Source organism: Chlamydotis macqueenii, chromosome 3 (genome assembly GCF_036417535.1).
Source record: "Chlamydotis macqueenii isolate bChlMac1 chromosome 3, bChlMac1.mat, whole genome shotgun sequence".
NCBI classification, from domain to species: Eukaryota; Metazoa; Chordata; class Aves; order Otidiformes; family Otididae; genus Chlamydotis; species Chlamydotis macqueenii.
The window spans coordinates 20,471,235-20,494,345 of record NC_141558.1 but is presented as its reverse complement, the minus strand read 5'-3'; the positions used below and the strand labels follow the sequence as shown (position 1 = coordinate 20,494,345).

The 23,111-nt window shown below is 35.9% G+C and overlaps 1 protein-coding gene across 1 annotated transcript in view; it reads left to right on the top strand.

Moving 5' to 3' along the window:
• Window positions 1-8,900, top strand: part of SNTG2 (syntrophin gamma 2) — a 269,954-nt gene extending 261,054 nt beyond the window's left edge. The window contains exons 16-17 of the mRNA XM_086745017.1: window positions 181-291; window positions 8,769-8,900. Of these exons, the coding sequence (XP_086601143.1) occupies window positions 181-291; window positions 8,769-8,900 (243 nt within the window). The remainder of the gene's footprint in view (window positions 1-180; window positions 292-8,768) is intronic.
• Window positions 8,901-23,111: the final 14,211 nt, after the last annotated feature.

Sequence of the window (23,111 nt, the reverse complement as noted above, 5' to 3'; positions counted from 1 at the left end):
CTTGCAGCCAGTCTGTTATCATGCACTACGTTTACTGCCCTAATGCTTTATCTTAATACATAAACATTGATCACAGAATCATAGAATCATTTAGTTTGGAAAAGGCCTTTAAGATCATCAGTCTATAGTTCTAGGTGAGAGTGTGTGACAGAGCCCTTAATCAAATTTCTTTCTCTTTAGAATGTGTTGTGGAGGTTTAAATTCTCGCAGCTCAAAGGCTCTTCAGATGATGGGAAAACTAGAGTAAAGCTGCTTTTTCAGAATTTAGACACCAAACAAATTGAGACAAAGGTAAGCAGCATCTTCTTTCCCAGTTTAGTAAAAAATGAAATGGAATTACTCTCAAGGGTTCAAAAATTCAATTTACTACTCCATATGCCTATGGTGAACTCCACATCACAGTTTATCTTTTTTTTCCTTATCTCTAGAAACTCCACAATAAATGGAAGTGATGTAGTGTCTATAGATTTATCACACCATTTGTACAAGCCTGTTACTGACTTGTGTTATGATGGTGTTTTACTGTTTCAGAAAGATTATTTTTGTGAAGTTGTTTAGTCAACCTATAATAGATATAATATCTAAAAACTGCTGTTAAAAAGGGTAAAGGAAAAATAATACTATTTAAATGATGACTATATTTTTAAGCTGCTATATAGCAGACTTAAAATTTGAAGCAAATATGTGCTTAATGTTTACCAATAAAACACAGGATTATGTAACATTTATTATCTCAAAAAATATAATATTCTTGCAAGAGGGTAAGCAATTCCTGAAACCTATTGGTTCTACCATGAATTAAGAGCACTCAGTGCCTTGCAGGATCTGGAATTAAGCAGTGGAGACATCCGTTCACTACTATAGATGAGCTATTACTGGTGTATGTTTTTTTTTTCCTCTAGCAATCATCATATAAAATTGTGAAACTTAGAACTCAGATTCCCAACTGAACTTCAGCAGTTTCTAATTCAGGATTGTAGTTTGAATCATCATGTAGAGGTTTGGTTGTAATACCTTAATTCAGGCTCAGATTCTGCCCTGTCATCCCAAGCTTGATGCTGAATAAATGCATAAAAAGATAATTTTTCAATCATGAAGTTTTAAAAAGCATGAGGAGAACTTTGATGTGATATGACAGAGAAGAGGAAGGTAAGAGTGAGGTTCAACTGGGATTTGGTGGACAAAAGCCAATGAAAAGAGAAGAAAAATATCTAAAGACATGTGAAAAATCTCAAATACTCTTACCTGAGGTTGTACAGGTTAAAGTACTTTTCTGTAGTAACCACACATAAATGTTACCTATCCTTCTAATGTTTTTTAAAAGGTTGTAAGAAGAAAATCTCTGATGTTCCTTATCATAAGGTTACAACAAATGCAATGTGTCTTTCTTTGTACACCTATATTAGTAAATGATTCAGTATTTCATTAGCAAACTTAACCTGACTTGTCTGTTGGCTATACTGTAAAATATATTATAGTATCTATTACAAAAAGTTCAATACTATAATAACTTGACTATAATAGCAGGTCATTTCTACCTCATTTCTCACAGTACTCCTTGGAGACAGAAAAGGACTACTGTCATCAGTTTATACGTTATCATCTGTTGCAGAGAGCTCACATAACTTGTTCCAGGTCAGACAGGAAGATTGTACTGGTGCAAAACTCATAATCTGAATCTCTGAATCTGTGTATTAAATTATTAGATAACCCATGTGTGTGACTGGCCAAGGGCTCTCATTCCATTGCTTGCAATGGAATTCCATTGCTTTAATGCTGGATCATTCCTCTTTCTGTTGGGGTAAACAATCTAATTATTAAAAAAAGTATTTTATTTTTATTTCTGTGCTTACTTCAATTTTTTTTAAGTGGTTTTACCTGTATTTTACTCTTTAGATAGAAAAACTGTAAATTTTAGCATTTTTATAGAAATTTTGTTATCTGAAAAAATAATTATAAAAATAAGTCCTCATGATAATTGTACAGTAAGTTTTGTCCAGGAGGCTGATTTGTTAAAACATTAAAAATCATTATTTTGCATAGCTTTAATTGAAAGACCTTGTAATTGGCAAAGTTTTCATTAGTATTTGTGAGGTACCTTCAAAGTATCAAATGGAAGATGATACATGATCGGTTCATTTAGAATTATAAGTGTGTATGTACTTAAATGTACATGTATGTTGTATATGTTGGACAAGCCCAGGAAAAGCTCATTAAAGGCTAGAGGAAAGGCTGATAATAAGTAGCTGTGAATTTCTCACGATTTTAGTGACTACACCTTTTATCACTGCCTCTGCACAGTGCAACGTGTCCCCTAGGATTTCACATTAAATGGGACTGGGATACATCTGTGCAGCATCTCCACTTCAGATAAGTTGTATATCCAGGTATATGCCCACCACCTAAATGATATAATTTCTTAGACTTTAGAATTACAGACTGGTCTGGAAATAATGAACACTAATACCCATAGTATAGTACAGTATCTGCTTCAGGTTATTGTACTGAAAGAGATTTCCTAGAGCCAGATGGTGATGTACACTGAAATGCAGCCAATAACAAGAAACAGAAAATGTCATCAAATAATAGAAATTTCATTTTTCCTGAGTATGAGCCACTATGTGTGAAATAAAGCTTGATACAAATGACTTATGTTCACCTGGCAGTAAACAGTAGAGTTAAGGTTGCAAAATAATTTTCTGGATTATGTCTAATTTTATATGCTTATAAGTTCCTGGGAAAAAAAAAAAATCTCATTTGGGAATTCTATTTTTGCATCTTGGTTACTAGCTAGAAATGGTGTTTTATCTCCTTCAAAAATTCCAAGCCAAGTGCTTCTTCTGTGCACTTCAGTTTTAGGTGAAGAACAATACATTTTTCCATTTTTAAAGTTTTCTGTTTGAAGGAGTTAATAAAGACTAGATTCCTGTTATTTGTTTCTCCTTCAAGTCCTTAATATTCCCTACAACTTCCCCTCTTAGTTCCCCACTTCAGTACTTCCCTGCACTTTAATACTTCCAATAATAACTCCACTTTGACTCTTAAAAATCCCCCAAAAGTCATTGTAATGCATCACTATTACTGCCAAGTCCCAGCATATTTTTATCCAGCCTGACAATGGGGAAAAAGTTGTTGCATCTGGTTTGTAGGTATTTGTGTGTAACCTAGTTAGATAACCCATTTATAATGTGTGGCCAAGGGACCTCTGCCCCAGCTGCTGGTCAAGGCAGGAAAGGACAATGGCCTCCTTGCCTTCGCTTCCCTGCAGAGTGATAACATGATCTCCCAATCCCTGCCAACAACTTGTGCCACACTTCTAGAAATTCAGCTGCTTTGAGGTGTCCACATCTCTGACAAATAGGGCAAAAATTGCACAGATGCACACATGTGTGATTTCATCACTTCATTTCTGTAGGAAACCACACTTATTTTTTTAGAAGAGAGACTTAAAAATTCTGAAATTGCTACATAGCATGTAAATGGATCTGTATGAAGGAGTAGCTCTGCGACTGTTTTGAAAGGGGCAGGAGAGTGGCTGATTATGAAGTATTCCTGGATTGTGGCATCAATACGGACTTTGTATGGGCTGTGGTCAACTCTTCCTTGGATCAGCACTTTGAAATTCTTTGAGCTGAGATACCTTTTCATGTCCTTTTGGTGGAGGCCTCTTAAACCTGTGTGCTCTTCAGCCAGATGGAGAATGTGGACTACACATGCACCTCTTACACATAAGAAGTTTGTGCACAAAAAGATACTTGCTTTTGTCTTTTCTTAACAGTTACAGCTGAAAATAAAAAAAGCATGAAAACAAGAAGAAAAAAAATTCTCTGAATACTTCAGTAGTAGGAGAGAGCTGAAGGCATGAAAGCAAGTAGTAATTCATAGTTTACTGTGGAAATTGAGCAAATAGTGAATGATTAGGATAGATTACATGCTTTTCTGTTTGTTCCAGTTATAAAAAAAAAAATGAAATTACATCCCACATTACAAGTAAGATCAAGGAGTTATAAACACAAACCAGAATATGGAAGGAAGGTAGTTGAAATATTTTTAAATGTTAATTTTTGCAGTATTTAGGACCTAGTGGAAGTTATATTTGACAAGTCCAGTAGATAGGTAAGATTACAGAGGGAGAAAATATAGCATCATTTTGTTTTGATTTTTGTTTGTTTGCTTGTTTTTAAAATACAAGAGTATCAAGGGGAAACATAGAGTCAGTCTAACTTTGATAGCAGAAAAATAACAAGATAATTAAATAAATAATTTGTAATTACAGAGACAATAATAAAGTGATAGGAAACTATCAAGGTTTATTTAAAAAAGAAAAGAAAAGAAAAGAAAAGAAAAGAAAAGAAAAGAAAAGAAAAGAAAAGAAAAGAAAAGAAAAGAAAAGAAAAGAAAAGAGAAAAGAAAAGAAAAGAAAAGAGAAAAGAAAAGAAAAGAAAAGAAAAGAAAAGAAAAGAAAAGAAAAGAAAAGAAAAATAAATTATCAGAGCAATGCATTTCTTTGAAAGAAGTGTCATTGGTGGTGTTTTCTATGAAAAATTCACATTACATTCTAAACCTGAAGAGGCCAAATTTCTACCCTTAAAACCATATTCAAGGTAGTCTCTTGCTAAGAGACATATTGTGTCCATGTCCTCTGACTATGCAACATCTACATTTCCCCAAGCCAGAAGGCCATCCCTATCTTTTACCAGGGCCATATTTCCCAAGTAACCCCTAGTCGTCTTCCTCTTTCCCTGTTGTAATCTGAATGCAAGCTATATCCACCACCAGAACACGAGTTCTCTGAGCAACCTCTGTCCTGAGCATGCACAAATCTGAACCTCAGCTTCTGCTTTGGATATGCATAATTATTGCTCAGCAACTGTGCCAGCTTCAGGATTGTTAAGGCAGCCAGCACAGGTATCAGACATTCTTCAGACGTAAAGCACCACAGCCTTACCCAATTTGTAGTCTCCTGCACCAAATACTACTGTGATAAGCTGCATTTCTGAACCCCACATCTCTGATACCAGCATAGCTGACCACATCTAACCAAGCCTTGCAAGAGGACATCTCCAGAGCTCTGCTCCTCTTTTATGAACCCTGATGACCGCTCACCCCCATGGATAACCTGACATAAAGTAGCAAAGACATGGGAGAACACAAAAGAGGTGAACCAGCTGGTAAACTGCATGAGGAATGTTTACATGCTACCTATTGGGCTACCCGGCTCTGTAACAACTTTCAAAGCTAGCACCACTCTTGAAAATAATCCCTCTGACTGAGGGACCTGCAGTATTAACTGGAGAAAATACAGTGTTGTCTTCACATAAAACATAGCTTTAGCAATACTGCTCCTCTTTCAACTGCATGTAGGTTATATTTTATAGAAATAAGAGCTTATTGTTAGTATTCAACAGGTTATTCGCAATAGATTAGGCAACTTCTCTCAGATACTGCAGTTTGATGCATACTCTGAACTCCGATAGAAACAGAGAACTCTACAGTAGGGGCATTGGGAAGGACTGACTCCCAGTGATGAGACATTCCTGTCTTTGCTCTTTTCTTATTCCAAAACTCTTCACATAAGGCTATTAGAGCAGTCTGAAATCCTACCTACAGTCTGTGTTAAGTTACCTCTGATTGCTTATCTTGATAAACATTTATAGATCGGAAGTGTGTAAAGCCAGAGTAGAGAAATGAAAGTCTTTGTGAAGGGCTCTCCTCTCTCAATTGGTTTGGCTCCATTTGGTCAGTGTGTTCAGTGTCAGAATGAACAGCCAGAACCTGAGGTGAAATTGTTGGATGATTTCAGTTGATTTTGGAGCAAATCTAAGACTAATGTGAGTGGGTTTGTATTTTAGAATTTATTGGGTTTAAAGATGGTAATTCAGGAGATGTAAACCTTTGACTTGAGCCAAGAACTGATATACTGAGGCCTGTATTATTTCATATTGCGTTGTATTTCAGGAATAGTCATGAGTGTTTACTTCATTTTAGTTTTATAAAACTTAGACAATTAGAGTTAAATAATGGCATTATTTTTTTCTGAAAGTGTTTATATTAATTTTATATTAATTTTACAGTAGACATCTACTGTCAGTAAAATATATTTTAAGAAACTTATTTCCATACTTGCTTCATAACCATAAATCAAAACAGAACAAGCAGGGGTTTTATGCCCTCAAAAATCAGAATAAAAATTATATGGGCTTAAATTCCTCAAAGGATTTTAACCAACATTTGTGCCTTATTTTTCTTTCACAACAAGACCTAATTTTGAGTATGAGGCCCAAATGATTATTTCAGCAACTAAATGCCAATTACTACCAGTTACCTAAGTGCTTAGTTTGATAAAAGTTCTCAAGAGATTTTTCTTCTTTCAGGATAATTATTTCTTAGTTTGTTGACTAACAAGTATGCCAAAAGCAGAAGTTTGAAAGCATTTTGCCTCTTCCCTCAATGTAACCTTATTTTCTCCTTATTTACCTAGATACGAATGATAAGAAATAGCACATTCTGCTTATTGATTATATTAGTTTGTGCCCTTATATTTTTAATTAGGAGTGTTTTGTATTTCCTGTTCTTTTATAATCATGAAAGTGTTAGTTTGTAATTTGTATTAGATATCAAATTATAATAATTTGTTTTGAATAACTTATTACTTCAACTTTGTAGGAAAACCAGTGAGTAATTTCAGGCAAGAATTTTTTGAAGGAGGGAAAAGTAATTTCATTGAATTCTTCATTGAATTTCATTGTATTCTTGAAGTTGTTGAATTCAGAAATTCCTGTGTTTCCACGTTCTAGAAGGAGTTGACATTTGTTTTTCTGATGATGACCCACACAAGACAGGTTGGGTGGTTGCATCTTAAAATTTCTGCTTACATAGTCTTTGCAGAACCTAGGGCCTGAAAGCATTGTTCTCTTAGGCTTCGATGGGCATTGAGCAAGCACTATAAGGAGGAGAGCTTGCTGCCAAAACTTTCTCTGTTCCAAGCCTACCGTGTCTGAGAAGGTCTTTCCCTGTAGTTTTTCTGGACATTTCATAGAGGATGAAGGCATTTGTAAGGCCTGTTACACCACAGGAAGAGCATATCTTGGGAGCTTGTTGAATATCATTTTATTACTCTTATTGTACAATAATACTGCTTATTGTCACCCTGTGCTGGAGAGAGTAGACAGTAACAGAAAATTACATTTGTCTGGGAAAAATAAATGTACTTAGTGGGAAATAAAATCCCTGAGACAATAAACTATATGTGCTTGAGGATGTAAAGAAACTGTCCACAATTTAAAAAAAAAAAAAAAAAACAGTAGAAATTCATCATTATGAAGCAGAGCCCTCAGATATTGTTAGGGTGTAACGATTTATTTCTGCCACTCCTTGTTTCTCTTCCTTTGCTGCTCCTTGCTTCTTACTTGTTTTCTCTGCTCCAGCATGGTTCCTCCACAGGTTGTGTTCCCTGCAGGCATGTTACCTGCTCTGCCTTGGAGCACCTCCCATTGCACTATCCTTGTTGCCTTTTTTGGCAACATTTACTGCCCATTCTTAAAGGTGTTTTTTCTGAGGTGCCCCTGTCTTGGTTGCAGGGCCCAGCCGTGCCCTGTGCTGATTCGGTTGGAGCCAGCTGGAACCAACTGTTTCTGGCATGGAGGCAGCCCCGGCCTCTCCTCACAGAGGCCACCCTGCAGCTTTCCCTACTACCAAAAAATTCCCAGTTATGTCCAATATAGAGTCATAAAATCACACCCCACAAACACTAGCAAACAATCAAAGACTTTCATTAGTAGCAAGACCACTCCTGCCTAGTAAATACATGGCCTTTGATAGCAAAAGGCTGTGATGGTGAGCTTTTCCTGAACAGTTACCTTGAATTACAGTTATTCCATTTGAGGCAGTTTTGTTGAGAAGATACCATAAAATACTGTGATAGGAAAAGCAGAAGTCCAGTACTTTGCCTTTTGTTTAAAGTCAAGTGTACACAGTGTGCCTCGATAAACTACTATGAAGCCAACACATTGCTGAAAGTGCATGTCTTCTCCCCAAGCCGAAAAGTGTCCCAAATGTCCCCACAATATATTTACCACCTACAGACTTTACAAATAGTAGAATTGTGTAAAGTGAATGTGTTTCTTGTATTATATTTGTTGTCATTGTGTCAGAATATCACTCCATTTCTGTCTGGGGAGACTGGGAAAATAAATTTAACTTGTGCACGGAAGATGAAATATGTTATAAAAAGTCAAGGGAATTTGAGAACTAGTTAGGAGTAACTCTGCTTTTGTTTGTGAATTGGGGCGTATGAATTTCATACCCAGCCATATTTTTATATGCAGGCTATGGTGTGACTTTACTTGCCTCTGGCCTCACAGCTTGGTTATCTGACTCTCCTTCAGAGGCTGCCAAAATATGTGTCCTCGACCCCCTCCTTGGCTGTGACTTGACACTGCATCATCCCCAAACATCCTTAACTCACCAAATATTTTAAAAGATGTTGCAATATTTGAATGTTGAACACTTTCATTGTCCAAGCTGAGTAAAACGTAAACAATAAAGAGTGAAAACTAAATTGACACACAGGACTTACTTATCCAAAGTATGGATATACATCTTTTATTCTTAACACTTCTAAATTTGCAGTTCCCTATGAAGATTAAAATTTTCATTTAAAGTCCATTCTTGTTTGCTGACTAGTCTGTTCTGTATTTGTGTAAAATGTTTATAAACCTGAACTCACATTTTCTCTTCCTTTTTTTTTCTCTTACTTCCTCTTTCAGGAACTTGAATTTCAGGATCTGACAGCAGTTTTACACTGTATTCACTCCTTTATAGCAGCAAAAGTGGCATCTGTGGATCCAGTATTCATAGACAGTCAGAGTATTGCAAGAAAATATATGTACAATAACTGATATCAGATTATATGTTGTGACTATGGAAAATAAATTATTTTCTTAAAGAAAGTAGTTATTTCATGCACAATATTGCAACTTTGTGATTTTATAAGAAGTCTACAGTTGTGTTATCTGTAATGTTAAGAGTTTTGAAAATCCATTAAACATTTTGAATCTACGAGTTAAATATTAAGTCAAACTGAATCAGTTTATCATTTTCAACATTAATCTAAAATTCTAAGTTAATATTCATTCAATAATATTTGTGGTGTCATTTTGATTTCTGCTCTCATTGTCATGCATGCTCCCTCTTATTAGTCAGAGATGTGGAATAACATTTGGAAAGTGTGTGTTGAAAATTTGGCCTCTAAGTCTGTTTTGGAAAGTGCTGGGCACAGACAATTTCTACAGCCTTTGCTCTCAGAAAGAACTAATTATTGAAGACAACTGCCTCAGGAATTGAACTTTTATCTTGCTTCTGTGTTTGAAAAATTATATTTCCATGGTCCAGTTCTTTCAAGGCCTGAGAGTTTAGCTCTGGCAAAACATTAAGTACTCTATTTCAGATTAAGGAAAAGACTTAAGCACACACTTAACTCTAAGCATATTAAGTAGCCCCAGTGTATGCACAACCTAATGTTAAGTATGTATTTAAATATCATGGTAGATCAACTGAAAAGCTTTAGACTCTATTAAGAAGCCTAACTGTAGGCACTCAGTTTTAGAGAACTTGCCATAGGATTTTCTTATCTATTAATAAAGCTTCCATGAATCATTCCTTTATTCATTCTTAGATTGCCTTGATGGTGCCCTTTGATGTGATGCTCTGTACAGTTGAGAACAGCTTATTTAATAACTGTTTTGTTTGGAGGAGGATGCTTCCAGCATAGGGTGAACATAACAAGACATGAAGATTTTCTGGGCCATCTAGCTTTTTTTCCCTACAGCTCTAACCCTGACTTACACAGAAACGAAGTGAGTTTTGTCCTTGCTAAGGAAATAATATGGTTCTGCTTTTGATATACTCCTAACCTTCCTTCTGAAATTATCTTCTTATATACACAGATAATACTTATAGAATCATAGAATTATAGAATGGTTACGGTTGGAAGGGACCTTCAAAGGTCATCTAGTCCAACCCCCCTGCAAGGAGCAGGGACATCCCTGACTAGATCAGTTTGCTCAGAGTCTCATCCAGCCTGGCCTTGAACATTTCCAGAGATGGGGCCTGCACCACCTTTCTGGGCAACCTGTTCCAGTGTTCTATAACTCGCATCGTAAAAAATTTTTTCCTAATTTCTAATCTAAATCTACCCCCCTCTATTTTAAAACCATTACCTCTCGTCCTATCGCAACAGGCCCTACTAAACAGCCTTTCCCCATCTTTCTTGTAGGCCCCCTTGAGGTACTGGAAGACTGCTATCAGGTCTCCCCGGAGCCTCCTCTTCTCCAGGCTGAACAGCCCCAACTCTCTCAGCCTGTCCTCATAAGAGAGGTGCTCCAGCCCTTTTATCATCTTCATGGCCCTCCTCTGGACCCTCTCCAACTGGTCCGTGTCCTTCTTGTGTTGGGGGCTCCAGAACTGGACACTGTACTCCAGGTGGAGTACTGTACTTCTCACTATTGATAAAATATATAAAAGGAAGACATTTTAATCTAAGGGGATATTCTGTGTAAGTAATACTGAATATTGCAAGTTTCTGTGATAGAAGTCTCAGTTGTTCTCAAGTGCAGTTTTGAGGCAGCATCAGGCAATGGGTTTTTTTCCAAGAAAATAAAACAAGCAAAAAATCAAGTAAGAAGAATATCCTAGATAGATGCAATGAACATGGAGTGAATTCATAGAACCATAGAATCATTTAGGTTGGAAAAAAACCTTTAGGATCGAGTCAACATCCTCCCTAAATTTTAGGAATCTAGTGGAGTGTCCTGCTAAAATAAAAGCCTAAAGTTACTGTATCCTAAGTAAAAGAGGTAGGTGCCTTTAAAAGCTCTCAGGTGAGGAGTGTTTTTACATAACTTCAGTGCTTAAATTTAGTCAGGGAAGTTCCCCCTCTCAGGTCTTAAAGTAGGTGGCTGTCTTGGCAGACTGCAGTGGGGCCTCAGAAACTTACTTTGAATGGATGTTCATCTGTCCACCTAATGTTTAGGTACAAATAAAGTGCCTAAAGTAAGTGATTTGATCCTACCATAAGGATAGCCAATTGTTATTCATAGAGAAAATAATTTGAGCAGTAGGGATTATGTTTGCAATTCTTGTGTTTTTGTGGTTCTAATATTATTTGCAAGGAGGCATAGTTAAAACCCTATTTAGCAAAGGCAAGAAGTGCTTTTATTAATTGTAAATAAATATTTGTAGCCATTATGGTATTTTTTAAGACTGTCATCTTAGTTTTATATTACTTTTTTTTTTTCAAAAGTAGTCAAAAAGTTGTCTTCCTCAAAGATGCTTTTATAAACATGCTTTTATTCAAAATGTTTCCTTTAATTTTTGGTTCTCCATTTTATTTTCAGCTCTTTGTGTTCACTGAGATTTTAATATTCACAAATCATAGCATTAAAATTAGAAGAGCTTTCTTACAATCAATTCTCAGTTACTAGCATTTACAATTATAAATGAGAGAGCGTCTGTAGGATGAATAATGATAGAATTCCTTCAATTTTGGGCCAGTGGAAAAGTATACCAGCTAGTACTGAACTGATTCTAGAGTCAGGCCTCTAGACTTAATGTTTTAAGTATTATGTGATTAAAACCACAGTGTATCTCCTCAAATACTGTAAATAAAAACTTAAAACAAATTAAGCTTAGTTTATTAAGTAATCTTTCATATCTACCAAAAAGTTCTGCATTTCAAAATGAGAAGAGTTTTCTTTGGTTTTTTTTTTGTTTTTTTTTTCATTAGCCACCATCAGAAATTTTATATGAAGTTACTTATACTGATTTGAAGTAATTTTGTTATTTGTTCCATGGAATTTATAAATTATTTTGGTGAGCTATGTTCTCTACCATTTTTGCAAGACAGTAGTTTTCTTCTGATACATCTGAATCAATCTTAAGGAATATTAGAGAAAAATGCCTTATAAATTCACCCTGTGGATTTTAAGGTTGTTTTTTAAAAATAATTCTCCAAATATATTTTTAATGAGGAACTTGCAGATCCTCATTAGCTCACTTGCTTTTTCCTTTCTTTCACATTCTACAATAATCTCAAGGCAGGGACTGAGGGACACTCTTCTGAGGAAGTTGCCAGAGCCTGGAAGAGCTAATGGAATGATAGTTACTCACCTGTTAATAGGTTTTGTAGGACTTTCACAGTACCTTGCATTTCTTTGTGATTCTCTTAAGAGAGCAACATATACCTCATATGTTAAAATGTTGCATTTCCAATTTGTTTGGTTGCTTATGTTCATTTGTTACATTTTTTTATTGTCAGTAAAGCATGTTATTTTATCATTGCCTTCAGGCTGTGTGTCATGTAACATGCATATATTTTTCCTAAAGGTCTTTAGTATTTGCCCCACTTTTCAGCTTACTAAAGACTTCAAAATAGCGGGATTCGCAAATGGTAACTAGATCTGCTGGTGGGTAGGTACTTTCTGCAGTCACCCCTCAGGAGTTGCACATGGAGGGAGAGGACAGATGCTTTTTGCTGACTGAACAGCTGGAATGTCAAATATTTAAGTGTTAATTGAAACAGAAAACAAAATTTAATATGCTTTGTTAGATACTTGTCTTATGTTTAGCTTTCTTCTTAGTACCTCATTATTCATTTGTGTGCAATTTTCCTTTATTCTTTTTAGGGTGACAAAGTGGTACCAGAATTGAATAAAGGGAGAGGCATTGAGAGAGGCATTTGCTACAGCAGAGACATAAACAGCAGGCTGAGGAAAGAAGCATACAAACAGAGTTAGAAAACTGTGCACCATCACAAAATCGAGATAGACACTCATAACTAGAAAAACAGGAAAAAAAAACAGGATAATTTCTATATGCTCAGATTATCTTCATGTCTTTAAATTAAACTTGGTTAAAAGACTAAAAATAATCCAATTTGCAAATGTGATTTTAAGTAAATGGGTACTACCAATGATTTAAATCAGAGTAAGAGTCATCAGTAACATATAAATTAAGGAGTGGTACGACATGGGCTTGGGCACTAGAATTTAATCATATTGTTGATTTATTAAAATAATTTCTGGCATTCTTTGCTCTACAGTGATTAAAATCTGCAGAAAAAAAATCCTGTGCACAGTCATAAGCTAGAGTCAGCTCAGGCCTGTTCTCAATAAGAGCGTTGATTGTGCTACCCTATTTCAAACACCAGAGAGTTTAATAGATGGGATTGTGGCCAGACCCTGACAGATGGCCTCAGGAATAGAAAACAGGCCTTGACAATTTTAGTTCTGAATTTAGATGTTGCCAGAGAGTCTCACTGACCTCAGTTGGGGCAGAACCTCATCTACTGTATCTAACTTATAGTATTTAATTTTATTTTTCCTTATACTTTTAAAGCATAGAATTATAATACTGAGGCTGTACTGATCCAAAGCTCAACCTCTGGAGTCTGACTTAATTCTTTTCACACTAGAGTCTTAGAAAAAGTATTTCAAGTGATTTCCACCCGTGTGCCAGTAGCCCTGAAGCTTAAACAAGATTTTTTGGGGGGTGGAGGGCTAAGATCTGACAAACTTTGCAAACATAAATCTAAAATCCTGTTTTATATCTGAACTACATTAACTCATAAGTAACTTCAGACAAGGCATGCCTTTTCCACAAAACCTTTAATGTGTAGTCTGATCCTTATAGTGGCATAAGCAGTATTTAAAAATGCCTGAATTTCTTTTTAAGTATATTTCCATAAATGCTTCTTCTAAAGTACCATCAGTATTTTATAATGCCTTCCCACCCACCTGAATATCTCCTTTATCAGTGTGGGAGGTGCGTAATGACAATGCAATTTTTCTGCTTTTTTGTTGACTGCTGTGGTTGATTTTTCATTTGATTTAGTTTGCCCATGTGCTCCAGTAAGCTTTTGAGGGCAGAGAGGATGAACCCTTTCCTCCATACTCTCATGAGAAGCGAAGTCAGTGATGACTTCTGTTCTTCTTTCCAGTACATGGGAAATGGACCAAACCACTGCAAAAATGTAAGCAGGGGAGAGATGGACAGACTGTGCAATCTTAAAAACCTCCTTTACTGAGGCATGCAAGCTAAATTACCTGTCGCTCTTGGAATTTCGCTGAGAAATTCTTCTTTCAATGTAGTTCTTTTACTTTAAGTTGCTATTCATTGAGTTATGGCTGCTGAATAGGAAAATATTTCAAAGAAAATAATGTAAAATATATCATGTAGCCATGTATTTTGTTTCTTAACCTATGCTTCAAAAATATTTATCAGTTTTCATGTTGAAGCATGTAGATAAGAGATTATATTATGTGAAGAAAAAGATCTTGTAGTAAATTTATTGGGAAGTACAAAAGGGATTTGTGTAGCATGCAAGATGAAATTGAAAATGTATTTTAATCTAGTTCAACCAGAAAAACTCTACAAGTAAAATCTTTTCATTAAATTTGAAGTTATTATATTCCATGAACTTGAGCCAAAATCCACTGCTGTTTTAAATACTGGTGACTTAAAGCTTAAAACAGGACTTAACCTGAAAAATGACAAAATATATACAATATTAAATAATCCACAGAGGAAGAAAAACTCTTTTCTAATATTCCCTTCGTACACAGCTGTCTACACTTCAGTAAAAGGATTCATCGCTACAGAAAAAGCTGCTGACTTTTCAGTAAGGAATCCAACTCAAACTATTTGGACTGAAAGCTATAATATTTTATGTGGAAAATCTGCTCCCTGTAAGAGTTGCAGTTAGGCAGGTATTCAGACCTCTAGTCTAGATGTCCAGCAAACTTTTTTCCATGCAAAAACATGATCTATGTGCAAGTTTACACTGCATCAGGAGCTCTGAGTGGCAGAAGGGTCTCAGCTGCATAGATCTGTAGGACTGCCAGACAACCAAGCAGGGAAAAGAAGTTAAATGTAAAAAGAACTTTATTTTTCTTTCCTGATTACTTATTATTCTTGAAATACTATTTCTGTTATATTTCTAGGCTATGTAGCTGACAGGTTTTTACATGTTCCTAAATTGTCAACTATGATGGAAACATCATACTCAATGCTTATTAATGAAATTAGGTGTATGGTCTGTGTTAATCAGCTGGTCTCAACTCTGTAATTGGTGGAAAGAGACCAACAGTTCCAGGGAGAGCTTTACTCCCTCCTGCAATAGATGCCTAAAACCAGTGGATTGAATCATATTCTGAAAAGGCAGTAATCTTTCTCCATCGACTAGCCTAGATTTTCCTATGCTATGGAGTAGTTTTTTGACAGCTCAATTTCCTATAGACAGCATTAGTGTCAGATTTCTATACTAACACAATAAAAAGTAGCAATCGTGAGCAATGTTAGAGGATTATAAGAATAAAATAAGACAATCCTGAAGTGAATGGAGTGTAAATCAGAAGTTTGCCATTCCCTTTAACAAACAGAGGGGGGAAGAAAAAGCCTTAGCCTGTTTTTCCAGCTAGCAGTTATTACCTAGTGCTTAGTAGAAAATATTTTTAAAATGAGGAAGTAGAAATTTTATTAATTTGTAGGTGGTTTCCATGTCCCAGGGGATACACTGGCTCTTGGAACATCAAGCTACTCATTAAAAAAAAAAAATTAAAAAAATTAAAGGCATTCTGCTGCGTCTTTAAGCACTTTTTTCAATTAACATTCAGAACCGAGCTAAATTACTGCCTTACAACATCCATAAGCAGAGTACATAATCAGCTCACTTTTTGCACAGAAGCTGGACAAATATTTCCCAGCTGAGTTAACATAAATATTTAGTTGGGTTTAGGGCTAAAACTCTCCCTGTGTTTTACTGAACAAATGTGTTTAGTCAGATTATTTTATTGGTGGATAAAACTGGGGAAAAAACTTTTAAATGTTTCACACCAAGACTTGAGGTAATGCTATGATTTGTGTTTGTCTTGTACTGTACCTGTATTCAATACTATGAAGTATTTCAGAGTGAAGGTAGCAGTTTTCCCCATCTGCTTGCTTGTAAAAGCACAGTACCTTTCACCAAAGCCCCAGCACTTGCTAGTACATATTGCATCTTGGTGTTCAAGATACGCTAGTGCTTTCATAGAACTCAAATGGGAAAATGTATGCAGCCAGAGAGAAGTAGGAAACTTAGTAACATCAAAACAGCTGCAGGGTTGAAAGTCAAAGACATTTCTGGGCTTCAGTTCTTTGTGGTAGTCAATGATGTTCTTATCAGCATTTTTAGCGTTATTACAGATTTCTTTCTCCCCATCACTGTGGTACTCATAGCAGGATGAAAGGAATAAAAAATGGGTTCATAACCAAACTTGCATTTAAGTTTCCCTTCACCTTCCTTTGGATCAAGGCACTGAGGAGTTTCAATTAACTCCCTCCATACAGTACGTGAGAATGCTGTTGTGACAGCACCAAATTCTGAGTTCACGGTCATTTTAACTTTTACAGGGTTAACTTCTTCTCAGTCCTGCTATCTCAAAATACTCTTAAGTGTTTTCTTTTGTTACAATCTTTTTCATCCTGATTCTGTAAATCCAAATACTTCTGATGCATTTTGTTGCCACATTAACCATTTATATTCCCTCAATATTTTTTTCATTTCCTTTTAATCTCTTAAGTTTCTCATGCACTGGTTTTATATCCTGTGGAGAAAGATCTGCAATTGCAATCAGAAAATTATGCCACAAACCGTAGTTTTTCAATACTTATATGAAAAGGATGTAAACAAGGTTTATCTGCTTTAATCATTAAGATCTTTTACTGATCTTACTCTTGGAAAAACTTGCACGATGCTTCATTCTTTTCTGGTATGTTCTAGTAGCCACAGCGGTGCGGTACATATTTTCCCTTGCTAATTAGTATACAGTCCTGAAAAACAGATGCCTTTTCATCAGTACTAAATCCATTTATATGACATATTAACTTATGATTTTACTTAATCTAGCTATAAGGCGTGTAGGTTTCCTGGGTTTTTTTTCTTTTCTCTATCTAAAGAGCTTTGCCAATCAAAATCAAGTGGTTCTTTCCACCCAGAATTTCTTGGCTTCCTTGCCTTCAAAGGAAATATTCTCCTGGTTTGACATATATTTGGTTGATATTTTGTTTCGGAACAATACAGTCAAGTAGGCAAGGTATAGGAGTTATTTTTTTAAATTATTTTCAATATTCTTTTTAATAAGCATAGTCTTTTCTCTACCGTCCACAGCTGCACAACTTTTCCAACAGTGCTTGCAAAAGTATTTTGGCTGAAAGTGTCTGTATGTTAAACTATAATAGTGGGTCCCATTTTTCCTTGCTAATCAATTGCTTAAATTTTGTTAGTGAGTCTTTATCTTCTATATACACTACCCTTTGATTTATCATGCCACTTCACATTTTTTCAAGGTCATATTTCTGAAATATTATATGTTGTTTTCATTTGTCATCGCTCTTTCAAAAAAAATCAAGCAACCTTTGTTCTTTTATAGTTACATTCTCATCTCTTAGTCTGAAAAAAATTCAACTGCCTGAAAAAAAAATCTCTGTAGTTGTTCTCCAACAATGTACTTAATTTATGTTATTTTTATTTCTCTTATTTTTTTCTTTTTTTGAAAAAAAAAAAAAGAAGAAATTTAAGATTTGGATTTTTAGTGGCACGCTCCACCCTAGTCTTTTTCCCGCATTCCTTTTTTAAATTTGACATCCAAAGTGCACCCAGCATTTTCTAGAAGATAAATTCGACAAATTATGTCTCTGTGCCATGAAAACATCCCTTCCAAAATCGAAGGTTAAGAGTTCAAACTGTATGAAAAAGCCCCACAAGTATTTACATCAGAGAGGTAAGTGTTCATGGTTCTTTGACACCACAGAGTTTGAAAGTTGCTAGAACTGTGTGCAGATGTACTTCTAATTAGTTTGAACTCTAAATAAAATTGCAACTGAGGGAATGGGTGTTTCATTAAGTATTTAAAAAACTAGTGATATTTTTATAGCACAAGGAAGAGAGAATATCTCAGTATGTGGTTTTGGTAAGATGTTATCCCAACAGTATGGACATAAGAACTGCAATTTTGTGTCTGACTAGAATTTGCATGACCTAGAAAAGCCAGGGACCAGTATTGAATACTTAGGAAGGAGTTTCCCAGACTGCTTCAACTCTTAGAAAAATCTCTTGTGTAGACAGGCCTTTCGTCCCCATCATTTTAAAGCACCATATATAAGATTTCTAAAAGCCAAACTCTGTACCTAACAGTGTAACCCAACTCAAATTACTTTGTGCTGTTTGCACACTGCCTGTAGGACTTCCCAACAGGGAGCAACCTCCAGCTAACAAAAACCAAGAGGATGGTGTATTTAAAACACCTACAAAAAGGATACATAGCTAGGAACCAGGGTAAGGTATGAGTAAAATTGTAGTTCCTCTGTGATATAGTTAGTGACAACATCAGACACCGGACTCTAGGCTGTTAAATATCCTTAGGGGTTTGTTCAGAGGCAGTTTGGGAGACAGAGGTCTATAACCAGCTCCCTCCTTGCTATGAACAGCTCTTGCAGTGGGAAAAAGATCTACTTGTCCTAGTATTACATGAAAATGATTATTTAGATTCCCCCAAATGGATCTAATAATTAAAATTACTAAATATGCAACAGTCTACTCACTACTGGCGCTCACTTTGAATTCCTAGACTTTCACAGTTTTTACTGAGCATGTTTTGTTTAATATCTGCAAGAGGCTGGGAGTATGCATGCAGGTGATTGCTGTGCCCCAGCTGATGAGTGGAAGCCATGTAGCTGTAATAGCTTGGTTTCCTATGGTTGTTTATCTGTGAATCTGTCCTTTGACTTTTCAGGTCAAATAGATTAGCCCCACTAGAAGTGTGCTTCTGTGGTGGGTTTGAAATGAAATTAAGATATAGAAAAATTTCTGCAAAATATTCTTAGTGTGGCAAGAGCAAGTAGTAGTTACATTGCAAGTAGAAGAACGTAAGCACAGTTGATGCACTTGAAAAGTCTATTAAAAGCTATCTTTTTATTTTGTAGTTTCTAATCATTTCTAATCATATCAAACTAAGCATTTATTTTGTACTTGTGGCAACATACTTATACAGAGTAGGAAAGTCAGACTGTAAATTGTAATAGTGTAGCATTTTTCAAATGTGAGAGGTCATTCAGAGCATCTGCCTATTCGTTGCATCACTGCTTAATGTTTCGCTCTTGAAATGCATACTGAACTCCTTTCTGGCCTTACCCAGAGCCATCACCACTCCTACTCATGGAGGCCCTGCATCCTGAATGTCCGTTCCCTATGCTGGGTCAGAAAGCAAAGATTCACCATTTCTTATGCGCATTTTGTCGCAGGTTTTTGTTTGAGAGTGCAAAACAGTTTATGTTTAGACCCAGAAGAAAAATGCTTTCTTTCCTTGAGTTAAAAATGAAACAAAATGGGGCAAATGTTCTGAAAAGCTGTCTTTAATGGGGTGGGGGGCGAGGGGGGGAACCCTTTCATTTAGCAGAGTTTCTAAGTCTTTTCCATGCCCCGTTAGTCAAAAAGGATTAGAAGAAGCAGTTTACATCAGCGAGGTGCTAGCAAGCAAGCATGGTTTCGCCACCCAGCAATGAAACGCATTCAGCAGACTGCTGGGTCCCTTATTCTTTGTCATAAAACAAATCACTTCAGTAAATACCATTCTGGTGACATTCAGTGAAGAACAGAAAACTTGATGTCTCTGTAATAGCTTTAAAGGGCACAGTCAATTGTCCCTGCACAAATGTACATAGTGGAAGGCAGAGCTTGAGCTGAGCAGAAAATGATATGATTAACAGATCATTTAAAGTGGAAAATGCACATTGACTTGTTCGGTGGCTTTGGTAGCACAAACAAGATTGCCAAGGGGCAGAAATATTGTTGACAATAGAAGAAGCATTAAAGTAAAGCACAGACCTTCTGCAGGAGAGCCCCTTTTTTCAGATATGTATTTCTATAACATCCAATTCCTGAAGATATTCAGTAAAACTTTGAATTAGTCAGCAACGTTTTACACTATTGCTGGAGACGTAGTGCAAGATGAGAAAGGAAGAGGGACTAGGAATTGTATTTAAGTCTCTGAAACAAAGGTATGGTTCTCAATTGTTAGAAGGAAAAGGGGGATGAAGCTTGGTAGGGAAGCATATATTAATTATTTTTTTTTTTCTTCTAAGTTTTTCGGTTGTCTATAATTAACTTTTGTTGTTGGCTTTTTTTTTTTTCCTGGTTGAACTGACCTGCTTCCACAAACAAAACTTTTTCTGATACCCTAACATGAATTGTAAGCTGGATTTGGAAGTATTCTTACTGGAATGACTTACAAAGTAGATTTCCATGCATCCCAGCACAACTCTTGTGCATCAGGCAATTCCTCCCGGCCAGCAATCGATCTGCCTAAGCCAGACAGCAGAGTTGAGGCTCTGGGATCCAGCACTTGGGAATTCTCAGCCTGTCAGTTTTTCTGCTAGCTACGATGCTTCATTTCAGAAAACAGACCCTGGATTGTAAAGATGTTTCCAGGTTCTTCCATTTTAATAACATCAGAGCATGTTATTGTTTAATAACAACCAGGCATGGAGAAATAGCCTCTTCTTGTTAAAAATTCCCGTACTGCAGAGCAGGGCAGAAACTAATTTGCTGTTAGGAACTACTGAAAATGAGAGGTGTCTGATTCTCCACTTTCTCTTTGTGTTCCCTAATTGTCTTGGTTCCGTATTATTCCATGGTTTTTAGCAGTGCTTCCTCAGCTTGTTCATCAGCATGATGGTCACAGCACCCACCACTGTTTTCTCCACTTTGAAAATGGTGCCTACTAACGCAGAAGACTTAGAGTGAAACAGATGCGTTAATTCACTGCCTAAAATTTATGCAGTTGTCTCTTGTTCACCGTGTACAAGCGAAAATGGGCAAATTTGAAGTTTATAATGAGAAACAAGTGTACTTCATCTGGAATGACTTGCCATTTAGTTTCACACATTTAATGCTTACATAATTAATGTTTTTTTTGTGAGAAAACAATATTTGTGATAACATGATTAAAGTCAGATAGACAAAACTTAAGTAAGACCATCTTATAAATGAAAACTGCGTTCACGAAGCTCTTGACTGTAGACCACAAAGCTTTGCAAAAGTGTATATAAGTACTTCTAACCTCCTCTTATTTCTGTTGAATCACTCTTCTTTATGCCGTAGCTGTGTACAATGTTTGTAATAAAAAGCAGGACTGCATAGTCTACTTCATAAACAGTCCACTGATACTTAGAAGTAATTTTAAATATGAATTCAATAGTTGGAAAGAAAATTGTATTTAAAGTGCAAAAGCAATCTCTCAAATGAAAACCTTGAGATGTGAATGGAAAAAAAAAAAGCAAAGTAATGAGCTCCACTGGAACAGCAGGCAGCCAGGTGCTTGGGAATATGCTGAGTGTGTCCTGAGAAGCTGTTCTGCAGACTGGATTAGGCAGTGTACACGATTACAAGTATGTGAAGAGCAGGAAAAGAGAATTATGCAACAATTCTTTACATGGCATGAGCAGAGATACTGCTCAATTATTAACTTTCTCTGGTAGGACCACTGTAACTTATCTTGTGTGTTTTGGTTTGGTTTTTTTTTTCTTTTTGTGCTAGTGAGTGATTTTGCAAATGCAAGTACTTTCTGTATCTCTTCTTGAAGCATGGAAATGTATGTCTCACTACCCTGTTCCCTAGGTTATAATGTCATCCCTCCCTTTTGGGGGATGTTATTAACATTCTCTCAGAGGAATAAATTCTGTACTCCAAGAAATCAGATCAGTCCTCATCACTGAGAGCTTCTTCATCCCATTCCTTTGTGTTCACTCATCCTGCAGCAGATCCCTGTTTGCTACTTGTATTTTTACCATTGACTGTATTTTTTCACCTATATCAGCATCCTTGTGTTTTAAGGGTTTTTTCACATCTTGCCTACTGCCTCTGTTCATTTCCCCTGGAAACCAAATGTTATGTTCTGTTAATCAATTTATTCAAAATTTCTTATTTCCAACCCATATTTTGGAGTTCTTAAGAATCTCAAATACAGAAGGAGATAGGTGTTTAGCCCCTTTTGGAACTTTCTGATAGCTCACTGTATTGACAATAGAAAATGTCAGTTATTTCAAAAATTTACTGTGATATTACACCATCTGGTGTACATAAATTATTAATTTTTATGCTTATTGCATTATTTTTATTCCATTATATTAAAAAAAATTAGTATTTGTTATATAAGCCATGATTCTTTTAAAAAAGTAATAAAAATTTATTATGTTGGATGCTCAGATCTGTATTTCCCTTTATATCCACTGGAAAATCCAAGAAAATTAATGAAAAGTTATGCAATAAGATTGAAGTTTTTAATTTTAATTCAAATGTTTTGGCATCTTTCATGGTATTAGACTAATATACTGGTCCTGTTTCAACAGAAATATGACTAATGGCTTAGGTTGGTAAAGATAACATTCCATAAATCACTTATGATTTCAAATTAAGGGGATTTAAAGTTGTCAGGATGTGCTCAGGTTTCACTTAACTGTAAAAAAATAAATGGAGACAAGACATTATTCTTTGTGAAAGTGGTTAGTGAAAACAGGGGAAAGCTAACTGACTTCTCTGTGTTTGAGAAAAGTAGTTGTTATATGTCCTTGAAATTTATATTAATAGCATTCTCATATGTACTTTTATATCAACATCTCCAGGAATTTCTATCTCAAATACCACAGTAAATTTGTCCACTGTGGGTGGCAAATACCATTAGTAACAGAGCCATGCACTACAGCTGTGGGAATTTTCATCCCAAAATGACCAATTTGAAATATACAGCCGTTGTTTCTCCTCCCCTCCATCTTGCAATCTTCTTTGTGAAGTAAAAGACAATTGCCACTTCTTGGTGAAAACTTGCAAAAAAAACATTATGGAAGTGAAGTGTGGAGGTGTTTAATGAAATTAGTGCTTTTCTCTTTTCTCCTGTGTATGAGTGTCACCAACAATGATGTCTGGAGTTGGTTCACATTCCGATCAGCAGCCCACAATGCAGCATCAGGCCAATTGCAGCATATTGCTGTTCACTCGGAAAAATGTATACTTCAGATATTCT